The sequence below is a fragment of the Pteronotus mesoamericanus genome, unplaced genomic scaffold (assembly GCF_021234165.1).
Source record: "Pteronotus mesoamericanus isolate MK-2021 breed Mesoamerican mustached bat unplaced genomic scaffold, CSHL_Meso_final contig_74, whole genome shotgun sequence".
Taxonomy (NCBI): Eukaryota; Metazoa; Chordata; class Mammalia; order Chiroptera; family Mormoopidae; genus Pteronotus; species Pteronotus mesoamericanus.
The window spans coordinates 31,160,001-31,181,607 of NW_026555247.1; the positions used below are offsets into that span (position 1 = coordinate 31,160,001).

General features: G+C 36.1%; 1 protein-coding gene across 16 annotated transcripts in view; it reads right to left on the reverse strand.

Annotated features, from left to right (window-relative positions):
* TCF4 (transcription factor 4) overlaps positions 1-21,607 on the reverse strand; it is a 331,867-nt gene that overhangs the window by 94,789 nt on the left and 215,471 nt on the right. Inside the window, exon 1 of one of the 16 annotated variants that reach the window (XM_054583710.1) lies at positions 12,203-12,274. The exons of the other annotated variants lie outside the window; for them this stretch is intronic. Coding sequence (XP_054439685.1) covers positions 12,203-12,211 — 9 coding nt within the window. The 5' untranslated portion in view covers positions 12,212-12,274. Of the gene's footprint in view, positions 1-12,202; positions 12,275-21,607 lie in introns of those variants that run through there. 16 annotated transcript variants of the gene reach the window in all.

Here is a 21,607-nt window from a genome sequence, read left to right on the forward strand (position 1 = left end):
TGCTCCCCCCCCTTTTTTTCTGAATAATGACTTGCAGTAACTGCAAGTCAAAATAGGACTAATAAACACACACACACATGCACACACAGCTTACCCTTCACATTGTCCAGAATAAGGCAGGTACTCAATAAAGTAGTTGAATGAATAAATGATCACATGGAGGGAATATGATTTCCCCCCCAGAATATAACTTGGTAGAGGTTGAAAACTACATCTTTCTGTTTAAGTCATTAAACGCCTAATTTTTTTAATATAGTACTTCCTTACTTCTATAATGTTGTTCCCCTTTGCCTATCACAGCTCAGTTAGCTAGATTTCATACCCCAACAAAAACAGAGATAGTCACAGATATACAGTGATAACATCAGGGGGACAAGCAAACCTATAAATTAAGTAACCACCTTAGGTAAATATCTATCTCATCAAAAAATATTGGCAATAAAATAGTTAACTGATATGTGCATATGATATACAATTTAAGATACATACAATTGCCTGAACTTGTTTAATCTTCATAACAGTACTGGGTGATAGGTATATCCTTCCTACTCTAATGGTAAGAGAATTAAGGCACAAAGACCCTTAGATGACATTCCACAGACCACAAAGTCACTAAGACAGGAATCATGATGTGAGCAAAGTTATCAAATGCCCAGGGCTTTAACGTGAGGGTCAGACCTATCTGCATGAGAATCACAAACTTGCTACTCCACAGCAGTGCGACATTGGCTGCATTAGTCATCTTACAGGTTTGGGTTTTAGTTCCCTCTTCTTAACGTGAGCGTTTCTTCTCAGGCATACATGAGAGGCGTGTTACAAATGAGAGAGCACTTCCTAGTCCCTCCTCTTGTTTCCTCTCTGCAAGAGTGCCCTAGAGAACAGTGGGAAAACAGTCTGCACCTAAAATAGACTTAGGTAACAGAAGTCAACTAAAGGGAAAAATTTGTTAAAATACAGCACCATGCTAAAGTTTTCACTACTATGCAAAGCTATCATATCACACAGCTCTTAGGAGTACACACTGCTACTGGCATGAGCAGCATGTATGTACTGGAAATTTCTGTTGATGCTTTAGTATCAAAGTCTATGATCTCGTACTTAAACATAAATGAAAAGTAAATTTCCCCAAGTCAGAGAAAGGAGGATATCTAAGCTACCCTTATCCACTGAAAAAAGGCAGTATTGCAAACAATTGGAGTTTTTTACTCTCCAGTAGGAGTCACTATAAACAAGAAACTTAATTCCTAAGCTAAATTAATGTTGGTGTTTAATTAGTAAATGCACATACTGGGGTTGCTATATCAAAAAATTAATAAATGGTAACAACTTATATCTAAGGAGAGATTAGGTTTAATATCTATCTTAAACTGACAAAAACCTTTATTGAGTACAATGTCATAAAATATTTGATTATCAAAGGATGCAGGCAGACAGACACACACACACACACACACACACACACACACACACACACACACAGAGTAAAAATAACTTTTTCTGATGACCAGACCTTGGAATAGCCTTGTAATCTAAGAGTGAACACAAACAAACTTCCTATATGTGCACTCCTGTATTTCTTTGTATTGAGATCTTTAGATTGTAAACTATGTCCTCTTAATAACCTAATAAGCTTTTTACTTTAAAAAACTGATTTTCTTTCATTGGAATCCTAATTATCTTAAACTATTTTTTCCAAAATACATATATACTTGGAGAAAATACTTCTCATACAAATTTACTTGTCAGATAAACAAAGTATTTATTTGAAGTAAACCCATATAACATGAAGAACTGAGAGAAAACACAAATCATCTCAGTCTTCTCAGGGGCATAAGCTCATTCTCTTGGCACCACTTAGATATTATCAGGAACAATAGCATTACGTGTTTGTATGATTCAAATACAGACAAGCTTGGTTTAGACGATGCTTTTATCGAAGTATCAAAATATCAGTATAGACTGTGAAATCTAATTTCTGTTTGTGGTTTTATCAGTAACTTCCTATTGTTACCTTGAATTGGCTACTTTTATGTGACCTGGGTTCAAATGTAGACATCCAAATGGTTTATCAGATGATCAAATACTTATTTCCTTTCTGGCCTGTCAGATGGCTTATTGTCATATTGATTATAATGTAATTCACATTGATTACTAAGGTAAGCAATGCGGGCCATTTTTTTAATCACACTTTTGTTCCATAAATATCTGACTTCTACCTTTCTGTGGCAGTATTTCTCTTCAAAAGAAAAAGGAAGTTTCTCATCTTGCTTTAGAAGAGATATTATAAAAACTCACCCAGACATATATTGTTTTGGTGACATAAAGGAGCATGCAAAATAAATGCAACAAATAGGTTCCCAAATTCTTGTATCCAGTTTGGTCTCTTTAAATCATTCTCCCACTTTTCTATATATTTTCTTATTTCTGTGGGAAAGAATACAGTGAGTATGCTACTGCCCACATGAACCTAATTTGAAATGCAACAAGCCAGAGATATAATATGGCATTACTCTGCTGACTGGGGAACATGTATCTGGCATGTGGGATCTGGTAGAGTGAAATAGTAAGTTGCAAGACCAGAATATATACATGTTTCTGTTCAATGGTAATGGAAACTCAATGCATGACTCAAAGTGAAGTCCACTTTTCCTTCCTCAATTTCATGCAAAGATTTGTCTGTAATTGCCAAAGTCATAAATCTATTCTATTACCACATCCTTCAAATATCAAATGAAATTAGAAAAAGATAATGCAAGTGATACTTCTGATAACTAAGATATTTTAGTTAAGGAGAAAATACTTTATTATGGTTTCTTACTTTTCCCCAGGGCATTCATCTCCTTCTCCTGGGGTAAGTGGAATGTTTTTCAGAGAAAAAAAAGAATTCCTTTACCCTAACCCAGTGTAATCCATAGCCAGTCTCCAAGTCTGATACAAAAACAAAGCATTTCTATTTTGGTACAATGAGGAAGCATCACACTGGACAATATAAAAACAGAGATGGAGGAAGTTGACTCAGATTGCTGCACTTCCTAGATGAAGAGAGCTAGCAGGCTCACCACAATCACCTGAACAGAATGAAATAAGAGAGCAACTGTTTTTTCCATCCAATTGATGCATGTGTAAAAATGAATTCCCGAAAAAGGGGAAATCCTGGGTATGTTTGTTTGTCTCGATCAAGGGTTCCATTTGAGAAACATTTGACAAAGTGGACTGGTGAAGCAGATTGGGATCTGGGCACAGGATGTACACAATTTTTTAAAAATTGTGAATAAACACTGGGCTTCCCAAAGCATTGCTCAATGATCAAAGGGAAATGTAATATCACAATGAAAATCATTCTGATTCTAAATAGGATAATTGTCTAGTGTTTGTTAACCCCCTTTGGGGTGGGAATTCTAACAATTTCCTGAGGTTACTAACTGTTGATTACATGTAATTGTTTGATATCCTTGAGCAAGTAGAACAATAAATTGCTGAGGAGAGAACAAACAAGTTTCAAATACTTTAATGACTATCTCTGATAAACACCTAGAATAAAAAGTTAGTAAAAAGAATGAAAAAATATATTTTAAAATGGAAATGAATGACCACATAAAATTAACATCCTATGTACATCCATTATTGAAGTGCCTTTTTGAAATTCCTGTTTTATTAAGTTTCTGCCCAAAATATTTTTTGTGAAATGGAAACCAGTCACTTTGAGAAAGCACTGATGGCATTTCAAGGGGAAAGGAGTGGGAAGTGTAAGATCCGTCAAAGTCAATCCATAGTCTAAAGCTTAAGCTGGTCATTGGTCCATTCCTGACCTAAATGTTGTATTCTTTAACTCAAAATGACCACGAATTTTAACTACTTAGTTTTAAAAGTATATGATCTCTTTGTTTTGTTCATCATAAGCACTTATAACCTATCCAAAAGCACAGAGAAACCAAGAAGAAAGGTGAGACAAGTTTTGCATCATCATCCACTAAGAGACAAAGGTTTATTGCAAATTCCATGCATAACCTGTAAGAAATTGTTTTAAAAGGTTTAAGTTGCAATTAAGGAAAAATCTGGCCTTTTACTAAATAAAATTGAAATAAAGTCATCAGCATTAGTACTGTTTGACAAAAAAACTGATTGATATATTTTGGCTTCTAAATTAGACCAACTCAATCAGGTATAGGTGAGGAATGCCCAAAAGTCAAATAGCAGTAACTGTCTTATTTGCGTTCATTCTGGATTGGGCAAAAACTGACTTAAAAGGATGGCTTCATAGTCATGACCAGCATTACTATGAGACAGTACCAAATTGCCAATATGGTGGACATGAAAATTGCCTCTATTGGTTTGACAAGGGTATTTGTTTCCCAAAATGTCAGCATTTTGCCTTTTTTGAACAGGATTATCAAATACATTCTAAACATAAAACCACCTAAAAACTGCTTAATATAAATCAAAACCCCAAAGAGGTCAACTTTCCTTATCACCAGTTGGACATTTCCTTTACTGCAGATGGTGACATGTTTTCTATGATATGGTCAGAGCCTGCCAGTTATGTTTCTTATGGGATTTGGTCACTTACTTACTCAGTGTCACTACACAGAAAACGTGTTGTGGGCAAGAAGAGGGCACAGAAACTCAGTAAACACGAAGAGGTCCTCACACCATACCCGCTTCGTACATGGGAAGTGTCCTTTCAACTTGCTAGCAACGTTAATCTTTAACTGATAAACTTCACATACTTTTTGAAATAAAAATAAATATACTTAAAAAATTATTGTGCCCATTAGGCTTTCTCAGAGTTAAACATTTCTGTAGAGCATTATTAGTACAATTATTTAGGCAAGCGACTATACTTTATGATAATTATTAAACATGAAAAAGTAAAATAAGTGATATAATGTCTAATCACTGTGGTGTACATCTAAAACTAGTATAATACCATATGTCAACTATAATAAAAAGTAAAAAATTATTTAAATTTTTAAAAATAAATTAAATAGTCTTTTTTGTTATCTTAATGACTTTCAAAAGAGGTGAAGTTTCTGATTCGTGAACCAAGTTAAGTAAGTGGGGGTAAAATTTCTTCCACATCATTTGTCCTCTTGGCCTTACTAGACAAGGGGTATAATGTTAATGTCAGAATTTAAGATGTTGGCTTAAGTTCTGACTAGCTCCCTAAGCCTGAGTGAGTTCTGATTTTATGCAAATCTCAGTTTCTTTAAAAAGAAATGTTTCAAATAGGTGATAGATTGTGATTATAACAGTATTTTTTTTCCATCTTTGCAATTCTGTGTTGTTGTTGCTTTTTTTTTTAAATTATAGTATGATGTCTCTGGACAACCAATCCTTGAAAATACAACGAAAAATCAAAAGTCATTTCTGCAATGAAACAAGCAAAAGCTCAACTACAGGGAAGAGATCCAGAGAAGCTGCTAGCCAGAAGCTCACACGCCGATCCATGGCCTCTACCTTCACCTACTGGCCCTGAACCTCTCAGGTCTCCGCAGTCCAGTTCTGTTGTTACTTCTACACTAGAACCATTTCAGATACAGAACTCTCCACTGGAGTTTGATGCCATCAACTGTTGCTAAATAAATCATGTACCTAGTTTACTGTCGCACATAGTATACATGTTTAAGGAGCAGAGATTATGACTTAACTTTCTCTGCTCCACTCTCTCACAATGGGGTATGTACATAATAGAAGCTCAATCACATTTTGCTCATTGAGTGAATGAGGAACAAAAAAGAGATTTATTTCCTTCCTTCCCACAATGACAGAAACCATCGAGTCCAGACTAGTCAGAAAAACACATTATAACAGCTGTAGCTTCAAGAGTAAGTCACGCCTTCATGAAATGGAAAAATGAGTATATTATTAGACAAAATTTTTCAAACAGAGCTATAGCTATTTTATATTGATAGAACCCTCACACATACTCATACTATGATGAATTGTTCTCCTAGTTTTTCATATGTTCTAATTTTTTTTAACGAGCCTGGCCTTTGCCGAAGATTAGGGATGGACCAAGTTTTACTGCTGGGCTGGCAGACCGCACATTCATTTACATATACACTTTATAAGAGGGGACTTGGAGAATCTAATTATCTTTCTTTCTCTTGTATAGTGTGTCTATTTCCTCAATGGAAGAATTAACAGTATCAACAATATATAAAAATGGATACATGCATGGTCACTTTTGAGCTGAGATTGTTCTGCCACTCAGCTTATGTGATGCAGACTTCTGTTTGTCTCATGTATTCTTTAATTTGCCTTGGTAGGATCCCCGCCTGCTTAGTTAATCTTCAATTTTATAAACATTTTCTTGGAGGGACAACATATGCTTCTACGGCCAGACAGTACTTCCTAATGACGTGGAGAAAAACAAAACAAAGAAGCAGGTGCTTTCCATGGCATTTCCACATATTTAACATTTTTTGTTGTCCTTTCCGACATATTCCATTTAACTGGATTTGGGGCACTGCAGGAAAAAAAAAACTTTAAAAAAAGATGTTATTTTGTTTCCCTGTTAAGGAAAATATGCTGATAACAAAGAAACAACTACTATTACAGTAAATCCTGCAATTGATTTCATTTCTTTATTATATATTATTGTTATCATAGGCAGTGTGATTGCATCAATTGTTGGATTTTTAAGGGTCATAGTTTCTACTATTTATTAGTCCACCAGGTGGATCAGCAGTACTGGCTCCATAAAATGAACTCTTGCTTGGACAACTACTTGTAGCCATGAATATCTTTACATAAATTTTCACAATGGCAGGAACTTTGGTCCACTGCTTTGCACCCTGTGGGATGCCTGGCATAGAGTAGGTGTGCAATAAATATTTGCTGAATTTTAAAATTTGACACTTGAGCCTTAATCTGACTGAATGTTAAATGAGTATGTGATGATATAAGATCATCAATCTCCCCCCTCACCCCCCACCCACACACAAGTTCTGGCTGATATGAGGGCTCTTTAACCATTGGGGAACTGCAGACCCCCTCTGACAATCTGATGGAAATTATACTCCCTGTTCCAGTTACCTCTGTAATATACATTAATGTGATGAATGGAATTCTGTTGACTAGAATTCTAAAAGAAAGGCAGTAACATTTTGTAAAGACTGGTTTGAAATATGCTTGAGATCTGTATATGCAGAAGCCATATCTTTTTATGAAACAAGTTTAATGTGCCAGGTTTACCTAAAATTTACTAAGCATAATAACAGTTAATATACTTTCAAGATCCTTAAATAAGAAGAAATACTGTCTGAGAGCAATATTAAAATAACTTATTTTAGTTGTTTATATCTTTTATAAGTTTCCTGACTTATTGATAGCATCACAGAGACACCTGGTAGCAATGCAATAGTTAAGAATCTATCTGGGTTTCCTTTAAAATATCCAATTTTCAGATGTTTGTAAGAAAATTGCCAGAATTTTAAATTTTCTACACAGAGTTGTCTGCAGAGATGCAAATTGCATATATCTCTCTTTTAATTTCTTCTTCCTAAAAAAATTAAAACTGCTAAGTCATTTTGAATCATACAGTGCATGAAAACAGACTTTCAGTTCTTGAGGTGTTTTATATTCATTATCAATGACTCTTGACCCCAGAAATGCAACAGTAAAGAAAAACAAAAAACAGCCCTCAACTTATCTCCACTTTTCCCAATACACCTTCACTTCTTTGAATAAAGTGCTTTGTTTTAAATGTGGTCCAATGACTGACATATAAAATCAAAAATATCAGTAAGTGACTACAACGCTTAACACGCTGGCATTTGAGGTGCTTGTGCCATGTAAGTAAATTCGGTCCATGCCCTACTGTGTGATACATTTAATCTGGACTCTCTAATCTCAACTGTGAGTATCCAGTTTGTTGTTTTCTTTTTTTTTCCCATTGTATTTCAGTGATTACGCTGTGACAGTTGTCCTGAGTTTTCCTCTTTGCTTCCTCCAGGCCAGCCCCCCATCCCTCAGGCAACCCCCGCCGTTGTTCATGTCCACGGGCCATGTGTGTAAATTCTTTGGCGACCCCATTTCCTATGCTGTGCTTTACATCCCCATGGCTATTCTTTCAAGACTGCAAGTTCCTAGTAAAGTTGGAAGCCTGGCTGAGCTTATTCTCCAGCGAACACTGTTTCTGCTCTCTGTTGAGTTGGGAGCACAGCTGTGCAAAGCAGTTTCACTGAACCAAGGGATAGTCATAGAATAATCACCTCAAAACTTTGTCCAAGTTCACAAGCTACGAAATGCGTAATAATCACATACACGCCTCCAAAACCACGAGCACTTGCGTGTCTCTTACACTGGGTCTGTGTCGAGTGGTATTGATTTATGTTGATCTTGAGGGTATTTATTTTCCCCTTGCCTTTACCCAGTTTACACAGCAATGGAAAAGGACTGAACTTAATTTCATTTTCCATAGAATAACTAGCATGCTATTTGTGTTTCATAAATGAAATGGTAATAGTCAAGACAGGGTCTAAACTCAATTCAAATAAAACCATAATATTAAGAGCGTTATCTTTAAAAACAAATAGCAGCTTGGTTTCATAAAAGCATTATTCTTAATAATAAAAACAATGTAATATCCTAAATCATATTTCACATACTTTAAAATACCCTGAATCAACTTCTACTATTAACACTAAGTCTTGTATTTAGAATTGAGTCTAAAGAGTAAATGCACTCTTTAGTATATTTTGATGATTTATCATAGAAAAAAAGATCTGCCACTGTATCTAGTGAAAATCTCCGATTCCGTAGTTCCAAGGTAAATCAAAATGATCCTTCAAGTATTAAAAATGATGGGCTCAGATACTAAGCCTAGAGAATAAATCTGTCTAAAATAAAAGGAAATACTGTAACTCTGGATACTTAAAAGGAATTTCAAATGGAAGAAGTAGACAGGGCCTTTACTTTTCTAGAAGTTCAAACTAATTTTAAAAATAATTGATACTAGTAATTTGAGTTACCAAGTTGAATGCATAAATTATGACTGGGCTTACTTGGAACTAAAATTATTAACTGTTCAAAAGAACTCACTGCCTGTTCAAGAAAACATCTTAATTCTAAAAGTCACAACTTAGTAACACCTTTCTTCAGTGGCTAAGAGGCACACAATTTCCATTGTCAAAGACAGCCATTTAAATGGATTAACATCCAAATATAAACTGATAAGATATTCAGATCTTACTTTTCAAGTATAGGGGTAGAAGGAAGTTTTGGCAAACTGGTACTATGTCTTAAATTTAATTACAAAATCAATTCTTAGGAATTAAAAATAATGTCTGAGAAGTCGGAAGAGGACCAGATTTAGCCACTGAATGCTGTGGGATGCGCTTGCTGAAAGACAAGAACAGAACGAACACATCGGCGCGGAGAGAGTGTGGCCACAACTGTGGGACTGACACCCAGGGAAACCTGTCCTTAATTTATCCCGTCGCGTGCAGATTTGGCAAGGGTCTCCCCAATCATTTACATACCATATGCCCTGAATTACCTAGGCACAATGGCTGTGGATAAATATGATGTTTCAGGTCTGACTGTTTTCACCCTTTCATAAGTTTTGCAGCTTTCATTTCATTTTTTTCTTTGCTAAATAATTTAATGCAATATTGTGTGCTGCAAAAGACTCTCTTGCTAAATCAATGAGTAGTTCATTGTGCCTTGTGATTAGAAAATAAAAAGGAATGATCCTGAGGTAGAAGACCATGATGTATTATTTCTCCTTTGTAAGCATCAAATAAAGGAAACCAGCCTTTTCTGTCTTGGGCACATTTTAACCTTTGTCTTTTTTACTAGACATATAAATGCAAGGCATTGAACAATTAAAATAGAAATATAACTAATATAACTAATTTATATAGCTAATATAACTTCTGGGGGAAATAAATATTGGTTAGCAAGTTTTCATGTTTAAAAGGGATCCCTGAAATTAGACTTGGTAATTCCTGCATTTGCTCCTCTTACAATTACAAGCCAGTATAATCGCCCTGTGCCTTAGTTTCCCTCTTTCCACCAAACTGGTGTTAATACAAACACAGTAATACTTGTCCAGATTCTCGAACTAAATTTTAAATAAGACTGATAAAAATGTATACTTAAACCAAAAAGATCAATAGCCTAAAAAAGGCTTGGAGCAGAACTATGTACATATTTTTTGTTGTGTACTATAAATTTGACTGTATAAACTTCCAATTAAAAATGACATTCACACCATCATTTTTGATAGAATTTTGCACAGTAGGAATACTCATTAATGCAGGGTAATACAGTGTGATAAGCAGCTTAGACATCAAAATAGAAAAAAATATGCCAGTTGGTGTACTCTTTACATGAGTAAAATAAAACTTAAAAAAAATTAAATACCTGAGGAATTAATTAAAAAGAATACTTATTGGCATATGTATTTTTTAACCATGTCATATCAAGAGCATCTATTCTCTAGTCAGTTTCTGCTGCAGAGATCCAAATCTTAGCACAAAAAAGAAATCACATCCATCCTTTTAGTTGATGATAATATATTAAATGCATTGCAATACTCAAATGGAATAAAATACAATTTAAGTAATTTTATTTGCTTTACAGTTACCCTCCTAAATATGTGTATGTATACAACTGTATTATGAAAAATATATTATACATATATATGCACTCACATATATATATTTTTACCATTTAATATGAAGTATCAGGAGTGTCTGGATTCTTTTCAGCATTAATAAAAGAGGCAAAAGCCTGTCAGCTACAAAGCGTGTGAACATGGGTCATTTCTTGGTCTTTAACTGGAAAATACAAAGTGATCATATTAATTCTCAACTGTATATTAAAGTAAGTGGCAAAGGAGGTGTGTCCATATACTAGCAAAAAAAAAATAAGTAAAAGGCAATGCAATAATTTCAAAACACTATCACATAATTTGCTTCCTTTAAGGGGCAAAAAAAGAAAAAAGCTACCACTTGAAGGCCAGCAATGAAAGGGTTAACAGACATATGCTGCATAATTAGGAGATGCATTAATGATTATGAATAGTAAATGATTTGGTGCAAAGAAAAAAATTTTAGTCAAAGGGACATGTACCTATCTTACATGTTTATTAGTAACTGTATATAACTAGAGAATTCTGCTATTAAGAATCTTGCATTATTGGTGTAAATACTTCCAAGGGTACATCAAATTGTAATCTTTCATACGACATCCATCAAACCAGGCTGGAGATTTTGACAAACATTAAACACAGTAAGGAGGCAATTATGTATGCATGATTTAATCTGCAACTAATTAATATGCAAATTTATTCATATGTTAGTTACTAAATTAAAAATGCAAAGAAGCCCTTATGGTGATTCTCGAAATTTTGCACAAACAGAACATTTAAAATGTAAGAAAAATGAAGTTTTTCAGAAATCTATAACACACTTTTACTCTCTACAGAACCTGTTGCACTAAGAAGACTCAAAAAAATATGTGTTTAAATACTAGATAATAATTTAAAAGGTGTGCTAATTTTATGTGAGAATGTGGGAACAGAAAGGTTAATCAGCATTCTCCCGAAATCTTAGGAGATACACTCTAATTACCAGACAAATGGTATTCTATTTCCAAGCTTCCTTCTCTGCTTTTAGGGTTGTCAAAAGTTGGTCATCCTACTGGTATCCTGGACAAATGGTTAGGGGAATAAATAGTATTTAAAAGCAACTAGATATATTGAAAATTCCTGGGTAACTTTGAGACCATTTGGTGTTCACTAAACATACAATTCACTGCTCAAGATGGCAACTCGCTCTTTTCGCCTTTGGGGAAAGCTCTTTGCAAACAGAGGAATGGGAGGGAAGTCTTGAGGGAGACTAGAAATTCTCCCAAACTGTCTTCCAAATGAAACTTCAAATAAAATAATGTGACTAACCCAAGAGCAACAACCTCCCAAAAAAGCAGAAGGTAATTTCATCAGAATACAATCTGGCTATTTTAGCCCTGTATTTCCAGACAGTCCAAAACTAATTTGAATCTTTGATGGGAAGATGAGGGAGTAGAGCAGTGATAATTTATAAATATCTTCTGGTACCGGTAACAAGGGAGTATCCATTCATGTGCATATAGTATCCTTTGGCTCTATTGCCTTCTGCAAGAATCTGACTTCCCTATGACATCCTCGTGATCAGCAGCAAGATTTTGTGTGGATCACCTCTCCTCTGATTACCTTTTTCATCGAAGTCCGACGGCCATGTATACAGTTCCTGAAGCTGGCACCTGGAACAGCTGTAGTGGCCTCAAGAAATCAACACAAGTCAACTGTATGAGGAAGCACAATAACAGCGTCTACGGCTCTTCCCAGGACTCTGAACTCTCACCCACGTTAAAAAAAAAAAATCGCCATCAGTCTCATCGCTGCCAAGTGACATACAAAAAGGAAGTCAACCATTGGCTGTTACTTGCATTCACAGTCTGACTCTGATCTCCCAGCTTCCCTTAGCCCATTCTGATGCCAAGCGGACTACAGCTTGCCCATTTCATTTCAACCACGGCAGCCAAAAAAAGCACTGCCCCAGCGTGCAACGACAAGCAGTCTGTTTTGATATTAGTACCTCAGTATGCGATATGAGAGAGTCAGATGTCCCCCCAAACTATGTGCCCTCCCCTGAGGGACACTGCCCTGGCCTTTTTTGGCAAAAAAAAAAAAAAAAAAAAAAAAAAAAAAAAGGTAATCAAGCCGCAAATCCTTAGCTTTGAAAGCAAAGGGGGAGGAAAGACACCACCCTCAGGACCCAGACAGAAATGGCGAGGCGAGGAAGAAGCCTCTTCTAGGGGGGAGGATTCATGCCTTCCAATTCAACACACGCATCTAACTAGAAATATTAACTCATATCCTAGCCACTCTCTGCTGCCAGCATACATGAGCACAAACTGCAGAGCACAAGGAGCCTTAGTAGTAGGCTCTAGTCTAAGTAAACATCAGATTTTCTTATATCTCTTTCAGGAAAGGAAGAGGACTACCTGGGGTTGTAAAGAGTGGATTTTTCATTGACCCTTAGAGAGGGAGGAAGGCGGTGATAAGTTCCTCCCGCCTCCTGTTCCCCAGTACATTCTGATTTTTTTGTTTTTGCTAAGCGCACAGAATCAGACTCTAACCTGGTTCAACCTCTGAATGGGCCCCGTAATGGTCCCATTCTTTCCAACGTTAACATATCATGCTTTTTATGATTCCAATGAGGCATCAGCAGGTGAAGATCTCAATTTCTGGGCATTTCAGGAATTGCAGAGTAACAGAGGCATCTTTAAATTTTACAGATGACTCAATTTTCGTAGTGACCAGAACTGAACATAAAGCTTTTAAAAGCTTAAACGTACACATTTATGCATTCATTACACAGTGTTAAATCTAATTTGTTCTTTTTACTGTCACAGGAAGCACATGTTTAAAGCAATCTGTTTCCTCATGTGAATGCTTTCCTGTCTGTTTAAAAAAAATTGCGACACACTTTACCCTGAGTAACCAAGAGGTGATCATAAATATCCCTAAATAGCATTAAACAGATATGAAAGACATTAACACTTTCAGAATGCCAAAGTAGTATTAAAAAAAAATTCTAACAGATGCTCCTAGGTCAAAAAGTGAAATGTGTGTTTCCTGAAAAAACACTCTCATCAGAATTATAAGTGAACTGTGAGTGGAGAAGTGAGGTGTTGCTGAACAAACGAGGATCCTTTTGGGGAGGAGCAGAGCAATCCATCGCCAAAGTAAGCTTGCTACAAAAAGCCAAGTTTAAATGGAAGTTTGACGAAAACCAATGTCCTTTGTAATCCACAAGGTGGCAATGACTGCAGATGAGGGGTGGCTCCTCCGGATCTATGTGGCTTCCCAGGGAAAGAGTCTTGTCTGTGAACCTAAGCCTCGGTCCCCGCTCTGCCACATGAGGAAGAGGTCCAGCCAAGAAGGGCCTCTCCCGAGGAACCCAACGTGGTGCCTTGTCTTTCCGTAAATTAAAATTGGCCAAGAAAAGACATCCAGGGTGGAATATAGAGACCCTGCTCTTCTCCATCCCCTTTGCCAGATGGTTTTTCCCCCCTTTAAATGCAAGAGTTATCAGCCCTTATAAAAAAAATTGTTTTAGGTTTCCCACAGCTGATAAGCAAAAACACTTTTATGAATTCAGTAATGGCACAAAGAAAAAAAAAACACATTATAAGGCAGCAAAGGCCAGAATCCAGCAATTCTTTGACTTTACCCTTAACACATCTACATAACTATTCCTGTTTAATGTTAGAAATTTACCTCAACAGTCCTAAACAAATCGAACTCTATTTTACTTTATAAGGAAAACAAACCGCCACACCCCCCCACCTAGTCAACTCATCTTCCTCCCATCGCCTGCTCCAGACCCCGGCCTCGCCCTCCCCTCGGAGGGCACCATGGCCAGGCCTGTGGCGTGGGCAGGCGTGCGCCTCACTGGGAGGACCCAGCGCAGCCGCCTACAGAACAACATGGATAGAACACGAGGGGAGAAGCAAGGATCTCCTTATCACTTACAAGCAGGGCTGATTTAGGCATAAATCAACTATCGGCAGAGGGAATCATAGCATGAGGGGCTTTGCCATCTTGGACTGAGGTCCCACTTAGAAAGAAGAAAGATGGAGTCCACAGTTCCAACACAGTCTCTGTGGAGAGAGAGTCTAATAATTTAAAAGGCTGACTAGATGTCTTGGCCCAACAGACACCACTGTGAGGACAAAAAGATAAATAAAGTGCTCACAAGACTTCATAATTTCAGAAAAACCAAGTGAACTTCCATAGGTAGAATTCTTCTGCATGCAGTTTGAGACCTTGGTCTTGGTTTGTGCTCTGCTACTAACTACTCCCTCCAGTAAGCTATGCATTAAATTTTCCGCAAGTGCCAAAAGAAAGGGAGTTACCTTGATGCTAATGGTTCTCATTATTATCATTAGCTGTTACCATGCCTTGGGTTTTTGCAATGCAAAAGGACTATGCTAACCACATTATATATAAAGTATTTTGTCATTTATTCATCATACTCTCCTTAAGAAGTACATGTATTTTCTTCATTTTTCAGGGATGAATTTAGGGATATTACATCATGTGCCCAAAGCCACATAGCTAGTAAGTGGTCCAGCCAAGTAAAAGCCCGGGTGATCAGGTTCCACTGCTCTTAACCACTACACCACACTGTCTCTATTACAGAAATGCTATCCTGGGTGGTCCAGTCTTTCTAATGGATCTGCCTAATGGGTGGAAGTTGTACATTATAACTAGTGTACTATCTCAGGGTATTGAAACTCATTCTACAGTGAGATGAAACTTCTGAATATTTGATTTATTCTACATCATTAAATACATACTCAATGAACAACAACCAGGATGCAGAGACATTTTTGCTCTACAGAATATTCTGAATAGCCATAAGAAGCATAGCATCATGCATAATAACACAGACCTTTTTGAGACTAACGATCCAAGTCTCAATACCACCCCTGCAATTTACTAGCTGTGTGACCTCGAGCACGTTTCTTCACCGCTCTGTGTCTCCATTTCCTTAGCCATGAATAAAGAGTAGTACATCTCATAGGATAGTTGTAGGACTAAATGATTTAACAGATGCAAAGTGCTCAGTGTCTGGCACAGAGTAAACACTATGTTAAGGGAGTGCTTTTAGTAGACCAACATCTTCTCATTAAGCAGGCACTAGTTATACCAATTTTGTAGACCATGAAATCGGTATGTGACCTCATCAAGGCCATTGGGCGACTATGTAGAGGGTATTAGACATGAAATTAGGAAGATGTCTTTATTTCTAGTGCAGTGTTATTTCTATACCACTGTAAAACTCTTATTACTATATTCATTCATTGGAAATATATTTCAAAGCAATATGCATACGGCAATGAGATGTACATAAAGCAAGGCCCTTGCCTTCTTCGAGATAGTTACATAATAAGCCTACAGGACAAAAAGTCCTTGTGTTGTACTGTGTGTTATTTTATTTTTTTATTGCACAACTGTCTCAGAAGGCCAGAGTTTATGCTCTTTAAAATGCTAAGGCCATTCCTACAAATTGGGAAGGGAGTGAGACAGCAATGCGAATTTCTGTAAAAATGAAGAACCTTAGTTTTGAAGCTTTACAATTTAAATAAAAGGTGCTTGGAAGAGAGAATTGTTCAATGATACATGGTATGTCTAGTTTTTAGTTTAGTTGAACAATATATTTTGAATGAGTATAAATGAAGAAAGAGATGGATAAATGAATGAATGAATGAATGAATGAATGAAATCTTCTGAAAGTACATTTCCCCCACAGGGTGCTCTCAGTTTATTATAGGGTTCCACTTAACAACTAGCTTGTTGATGTAATTTATTAAAAGGAAAATAAAATAGCATTATTTTGTTTCATAAATAAAATAATGACTTATTGGGGTTTGAATAATTATAAGTAAAATACCTATCGGGGTTTGATTTTTGTAATTCCAACTATACATGCTCACAATAAATACTCTTAATTCTGTTTCTTTTTGCCTATATATGCTCACAATAAATATGCTTAATTCTCTTTTCTTTGGCCTAGCACTATCAGTTAAGCAACAAATTATATGTGGCAGTGTCTTGTATACATCTAAAAATAAAATTCATATAGAGGCACAATATAGGAACCCATAGGCTTTGGTAATAAAACTTCACTCATGAAGCATATGTCTTAGTATTAAATGCCAGAATTTGTACCTTTTTATTATATAACAGTACTTCCAAATAGTATAATAGTTACAGAAATAGGTTTATTTTCTATTTAGCTTCAAATTGATTTAAAAAATCTTCATCACTAGGCCGTGAACATTTTTTTAAAAACCTCAGCTTCAGTAGTAATGAGAAATGAGTTTAGTACTGCTACATCCTTAGACAAATTTTATTCTTAGCCCATCTGCTAACATCTCAAGTTATTAGACTTTCTTATGACAAAGCTCCAGGTTTTATTCTCTACTTATTATTGAACTATTTTGTGCTACAAGTTCGTTTCATAATGAGCGAGCCAGAAAATATTATTGCACCCTGGGTTAATACACCTGAGCACCTGTGAAACAACCGAACTCCCCAAACAGGGTGACTTGAAAGCATTAACGCTAAGAATCAGCCACCTACTTGAAACTGCTTTCTCATAGCAGCTAATGATATAATGATACACTGTGCCAATCGGTAGAATGAAGCCATTACAATATTATTATACGTATAATCCAGGAGGCATATTTAGAATGATACGGGTTGGGAGGGAGGAGACTGCTGTAGACAGCGAGGCACTCATTCTCAGATAATATCAAAATAATTGTTTCAAAATAGCATTTTTCTAAAATGGTAACAGTAAATGGTGACAGTGACAGTTTATACACGTATGTGTGAATAATGCACCACAAGGGTCATTTCTCCGAGAAAACGGAAGTCTTCCTAATAGGAGTCCATGCTTCACAAAGGAAATGCCTTTTCATTGCTGTCACTGCAGACACAACTGAATTCTAGCAACAGACCACAAATTTTTCTTTACAATTTGTGAAGAAGGGGACTTTAGCAGAAAATGTCCCTAGTCTTCTGTTCCACTGAATACTCAAAATAAATTTAGTGAAATTTAATATACACACAGATCCTCTTTTGGTTACTGGAGAAGTAAACGCTGATATATTGTGTTACAACCCTAGTAGCGTATTTATGATTAATTAATTCCTCAGATGGAAAAGTTAAGTTAGACTAGAGAGACAACAGTGGGTGTCATTAAGAATACAAATATAATTATTACAGTGTTCTTTTCAAAATCTAATTTGCACATTGTTTCAGAGCTGAAATATAAACTTCTCACCAAAACTTAGATCCTATTTCCGCCCTGAAATTCTACCCAAGGCAGAGTCTTCTGCACTACCTGCATTTCTCTGAAGAGGGAGCATGAGTTCAAGCAGAACAGAAAACTCCTCACTAGCTCCGCGCCTCTGCAACAGCTGCAACTTAAAAAAAATGGGATGCGTTCACATGCTGCTGTTTTGAGATAAAATAATCGAGTATTTAAAACTCCACATTTTGCACTGCATTTTACAAAAGCTCTTATTCCTTTAATATGTGCAAACACATTCGTGCACACAAACACAGCCCGGGACAGTTGAGATCAAGGCTGAGAATCTCATGCTATTGCTTTGAAATGCAACATTATGTTCAGTTCAAAATTCAGTGCAATTTATTTTTTAAAAAGAACAACAACAAAAAAACCCCAGAAAACAAAGCTACTGTCTGTCAACAGCCTGACAATTTAATCTACTCAAGGAAATAAATTTTGCTATTTTTGAGGGAACCCTTCATTACTTTTAGGGTCTTTGCTACATATTACGAGAGAATCTTATTTAGTCCTCCAAATTCTATCTAACTTTGATTTATTGCTTCCAAACAAAAACCTCAGATATCTGAAACCAGGAAACACACCTTGGAAATGCAGAAAATTATCAATGATCAGGGAAAAAATGAGGAAAATAATCATTATATTAGGAAATAAAAACAAATGTTTCAATCAATGAAATATAATCTACAAAAATGGTAGTTAACCAAATATTAAGCCAACCATCTATTATTCCAGAAACATAAAATAAATTCACAGAGGCAGAATAAGTTTCAAAACGTATTCAAGCCCTGCTACAATCCTCTCTCCAGATAAAGCACCCTCGGCTTCTTAGACTTCTGAATAATTAAACCACTCAGATGGGGTCCGAGACGTCCCACTGAAATATACTCTTCAGTGAAACTGATAAAATAAGGTCCAAAATGAGAGTTCTCTGAAGTGTATTTCTCCTCTTTCAACAAATGATTCCAGTTTTACACTAAATGCTATTATTCCAAAATTCTAAACAAAAATAGAGATATTTTTAGCAAACCCCTCAGAGATTGGAATGCCTTATGGCATATATGTTGTGTATTTGTATGAATCTTGTATGCTTTTGAAATAATTTTCATGTGATAAGAACCCCCAATGAAGATTTAAATATAGAGGTTCTCCTATATTTGTTTCATAACCAGACATTCATAGAAAGCATAACCTCAAACTGCAGTGGAGAGGATAAGATTGGTTTTCAAGGAAACAATAAACAATGAATATGCTGAACTTCTGAATCCTTTGGTTTACTGAATTCAGTATTAACTGCACAAAATAATAAATGCTCTGTAGTGCATATTTAGTCAAATTTCAAGGTGTTCCCCAGTGTCACATTAAGCCTTCTATGTCAATTGTGTGAATGATACATTTTTCCTATTTGGGATGATTTAATTGCATTATCCTTCACCTTCTTCCTGTCTATACACTTTCATAATTAATAAGTACAATTTTAATATCCACATTTCATATTTTATTATCTTTAATTGAAAAATGAGCATACTAAGTTTAAAGTTGAGTATTTTAATGCAGACATCTAGAGTTCTATTTTTTCACAAAGTATCTACCTCTCCAGGAATGAATCTTGAACAGGATCCTTTTATCACACAATTGGCTGGCTACTTCCAGGAGGGAGACCAGGTGACTGGCAGTTCATTTCAAACTTCATATAAATTTCATTTTAATAAATCTTGTAGTGTCACTGAAGTTAAAATTTGGTTGACATGATAAAACATCATAGTGATTTCCTTATAATCAATTTCAAAAGTGAAGGGGAAAATTATGCACTTTAAGTACTGAATTTTTTGATCATACATAATTTCTAGGACTCTAATAAGGAAAAAACAATTTATCAACTTCGCTTTTAAATTGTTTGTGAGTTCATCATGCATTTGAGAAAACAGTTGTTTTCACACACACAAAAAAAGCTTCAGGTATGAACTCAACATCATGTTTGAAATATGAAGGGTTTTATATAATGAAAACCACACAAAACAATTAATGTCATCAGTACTGGCCATCTTTCCCTGGTATTTCTAATAATTTCTTCTGTAAAAAAAAGTCTCATCAAAACTTTATGATATTATTTTATTTAGAGTTCTTTCCTTATGAAAATTGTTAAACCTGGTATCTCATACCTATTGAGTATTTATTTTTCAAAACCACAGAATGATTAACTGATGCCTCAAATTTTCTTGGAGGTTCCAAATTTTATTATAGTAGAGATTGTTTTCCTTAAAATTCATTAATCCAAAATGATCTCTGACCACTTAATACAAAGTTTGGCAGATCCTCCTGAATTTCAAACCAAAACACACACACACACACACACACACACACACACACACACACACACACCCCCCCCCCCCCGCAATTCAACACAGAAAATAGATTTTACTGAAAAGTGCAATGTGAGTAAAGGACAACTAATGATACAAGAGATTATAAACTATTTCTAAGGATAAATCTTATTTCCCAAGAACTCTTAAGTTCTAGGGATTTCAGCTGATAATGATAGTAAATTCACTGAAGTTTCCAAACTGGATAAGTAGTGGAGACAGATTCCACCAATGTTTGAAGTGAAATGATTGTAGTTACTAATAGTTTTTAGTAAAATGTACATCGTTCTGAAACATTCCAAATGATAATAAAATGAAAGTTTTGGGTAGTTACGTATCGGTGGGCTAAAGAACATTCTAAACGGCAATCGATGTCTTTATGTTTAGAAAAAATATTTTTAAATTAAACAATAGAAAATCTTCTTGCTTTCTATCTAGACTTTAATGCTTCTAGGTAATTTCTAAGAATCATGGATCATCTTTCCATAAATTTGATATACAGAGGTCTCTTTTTTCCTGCATAAATTCATGATTTAATATGTATGATTATTAGGTTATGCAAAGATAAGACATTTGCTGGAAAGAGCAGTGGAGTTGAAAAATACTAGGTTTAAGATGATAAATGATTTTAAAAAGAAAACCAGGATGTCAAAATCAAACAAGATGTTCACAAGTAGATTCAAGAAATTAGACAAGAAAACAAATTCTGCCATCAACTAAAGACAAATCTTTATTACTAAAGTCTCATCACCAGATAAGGGCTACAAGAAATTGGAATGTGACTGAAAAGAGCAACGTCCTAAAACTTGAACAGAGAACATGAAAATGTTCTGCTGTACTAACAGGGCTCTCGTGGGCAATTAGAGTTGTCATTTCACACAGCCTTTCCTCTTAAAAAAAAAGGTCCCCCCAGCCCCGACTGCAGGCCTCTGTTCTCCAGAGGGACAGAGGTCCGCCCCTCCACTGCGCCTGTGCCGTGAATCCTGCCGGATGGTTCTTCCTCAGCCCTGTCGCTGACATGCTTCTGCAGTGACCTGAGGTCTCGAGATGCGGCACGCAGAACACACACACAGCCCAGGACCCTGCCAGGAGCACGTTCTGATGCTGGGCCAGGCTTACGTTCTCTCTCCCACAGACGCTGCTGTGGCCTCAGCCACAGGGCCAGGCAGGCCCCTCGCTCTCCTGGGCCCCAGGGAAGACCCAGCCCTCTGGCTGCACGGGAGGTCCAGCCTCAGTACCACAGTCGTGTCACAAAAAACATCTGATTACAGATGTTACAGTTCACATTTCCTTTGTTTTATGTTAAGGAAAAGGCCCATTTTGAAAACTAAAAAACAACTGAGTTGACACAACAGATTGTGACAG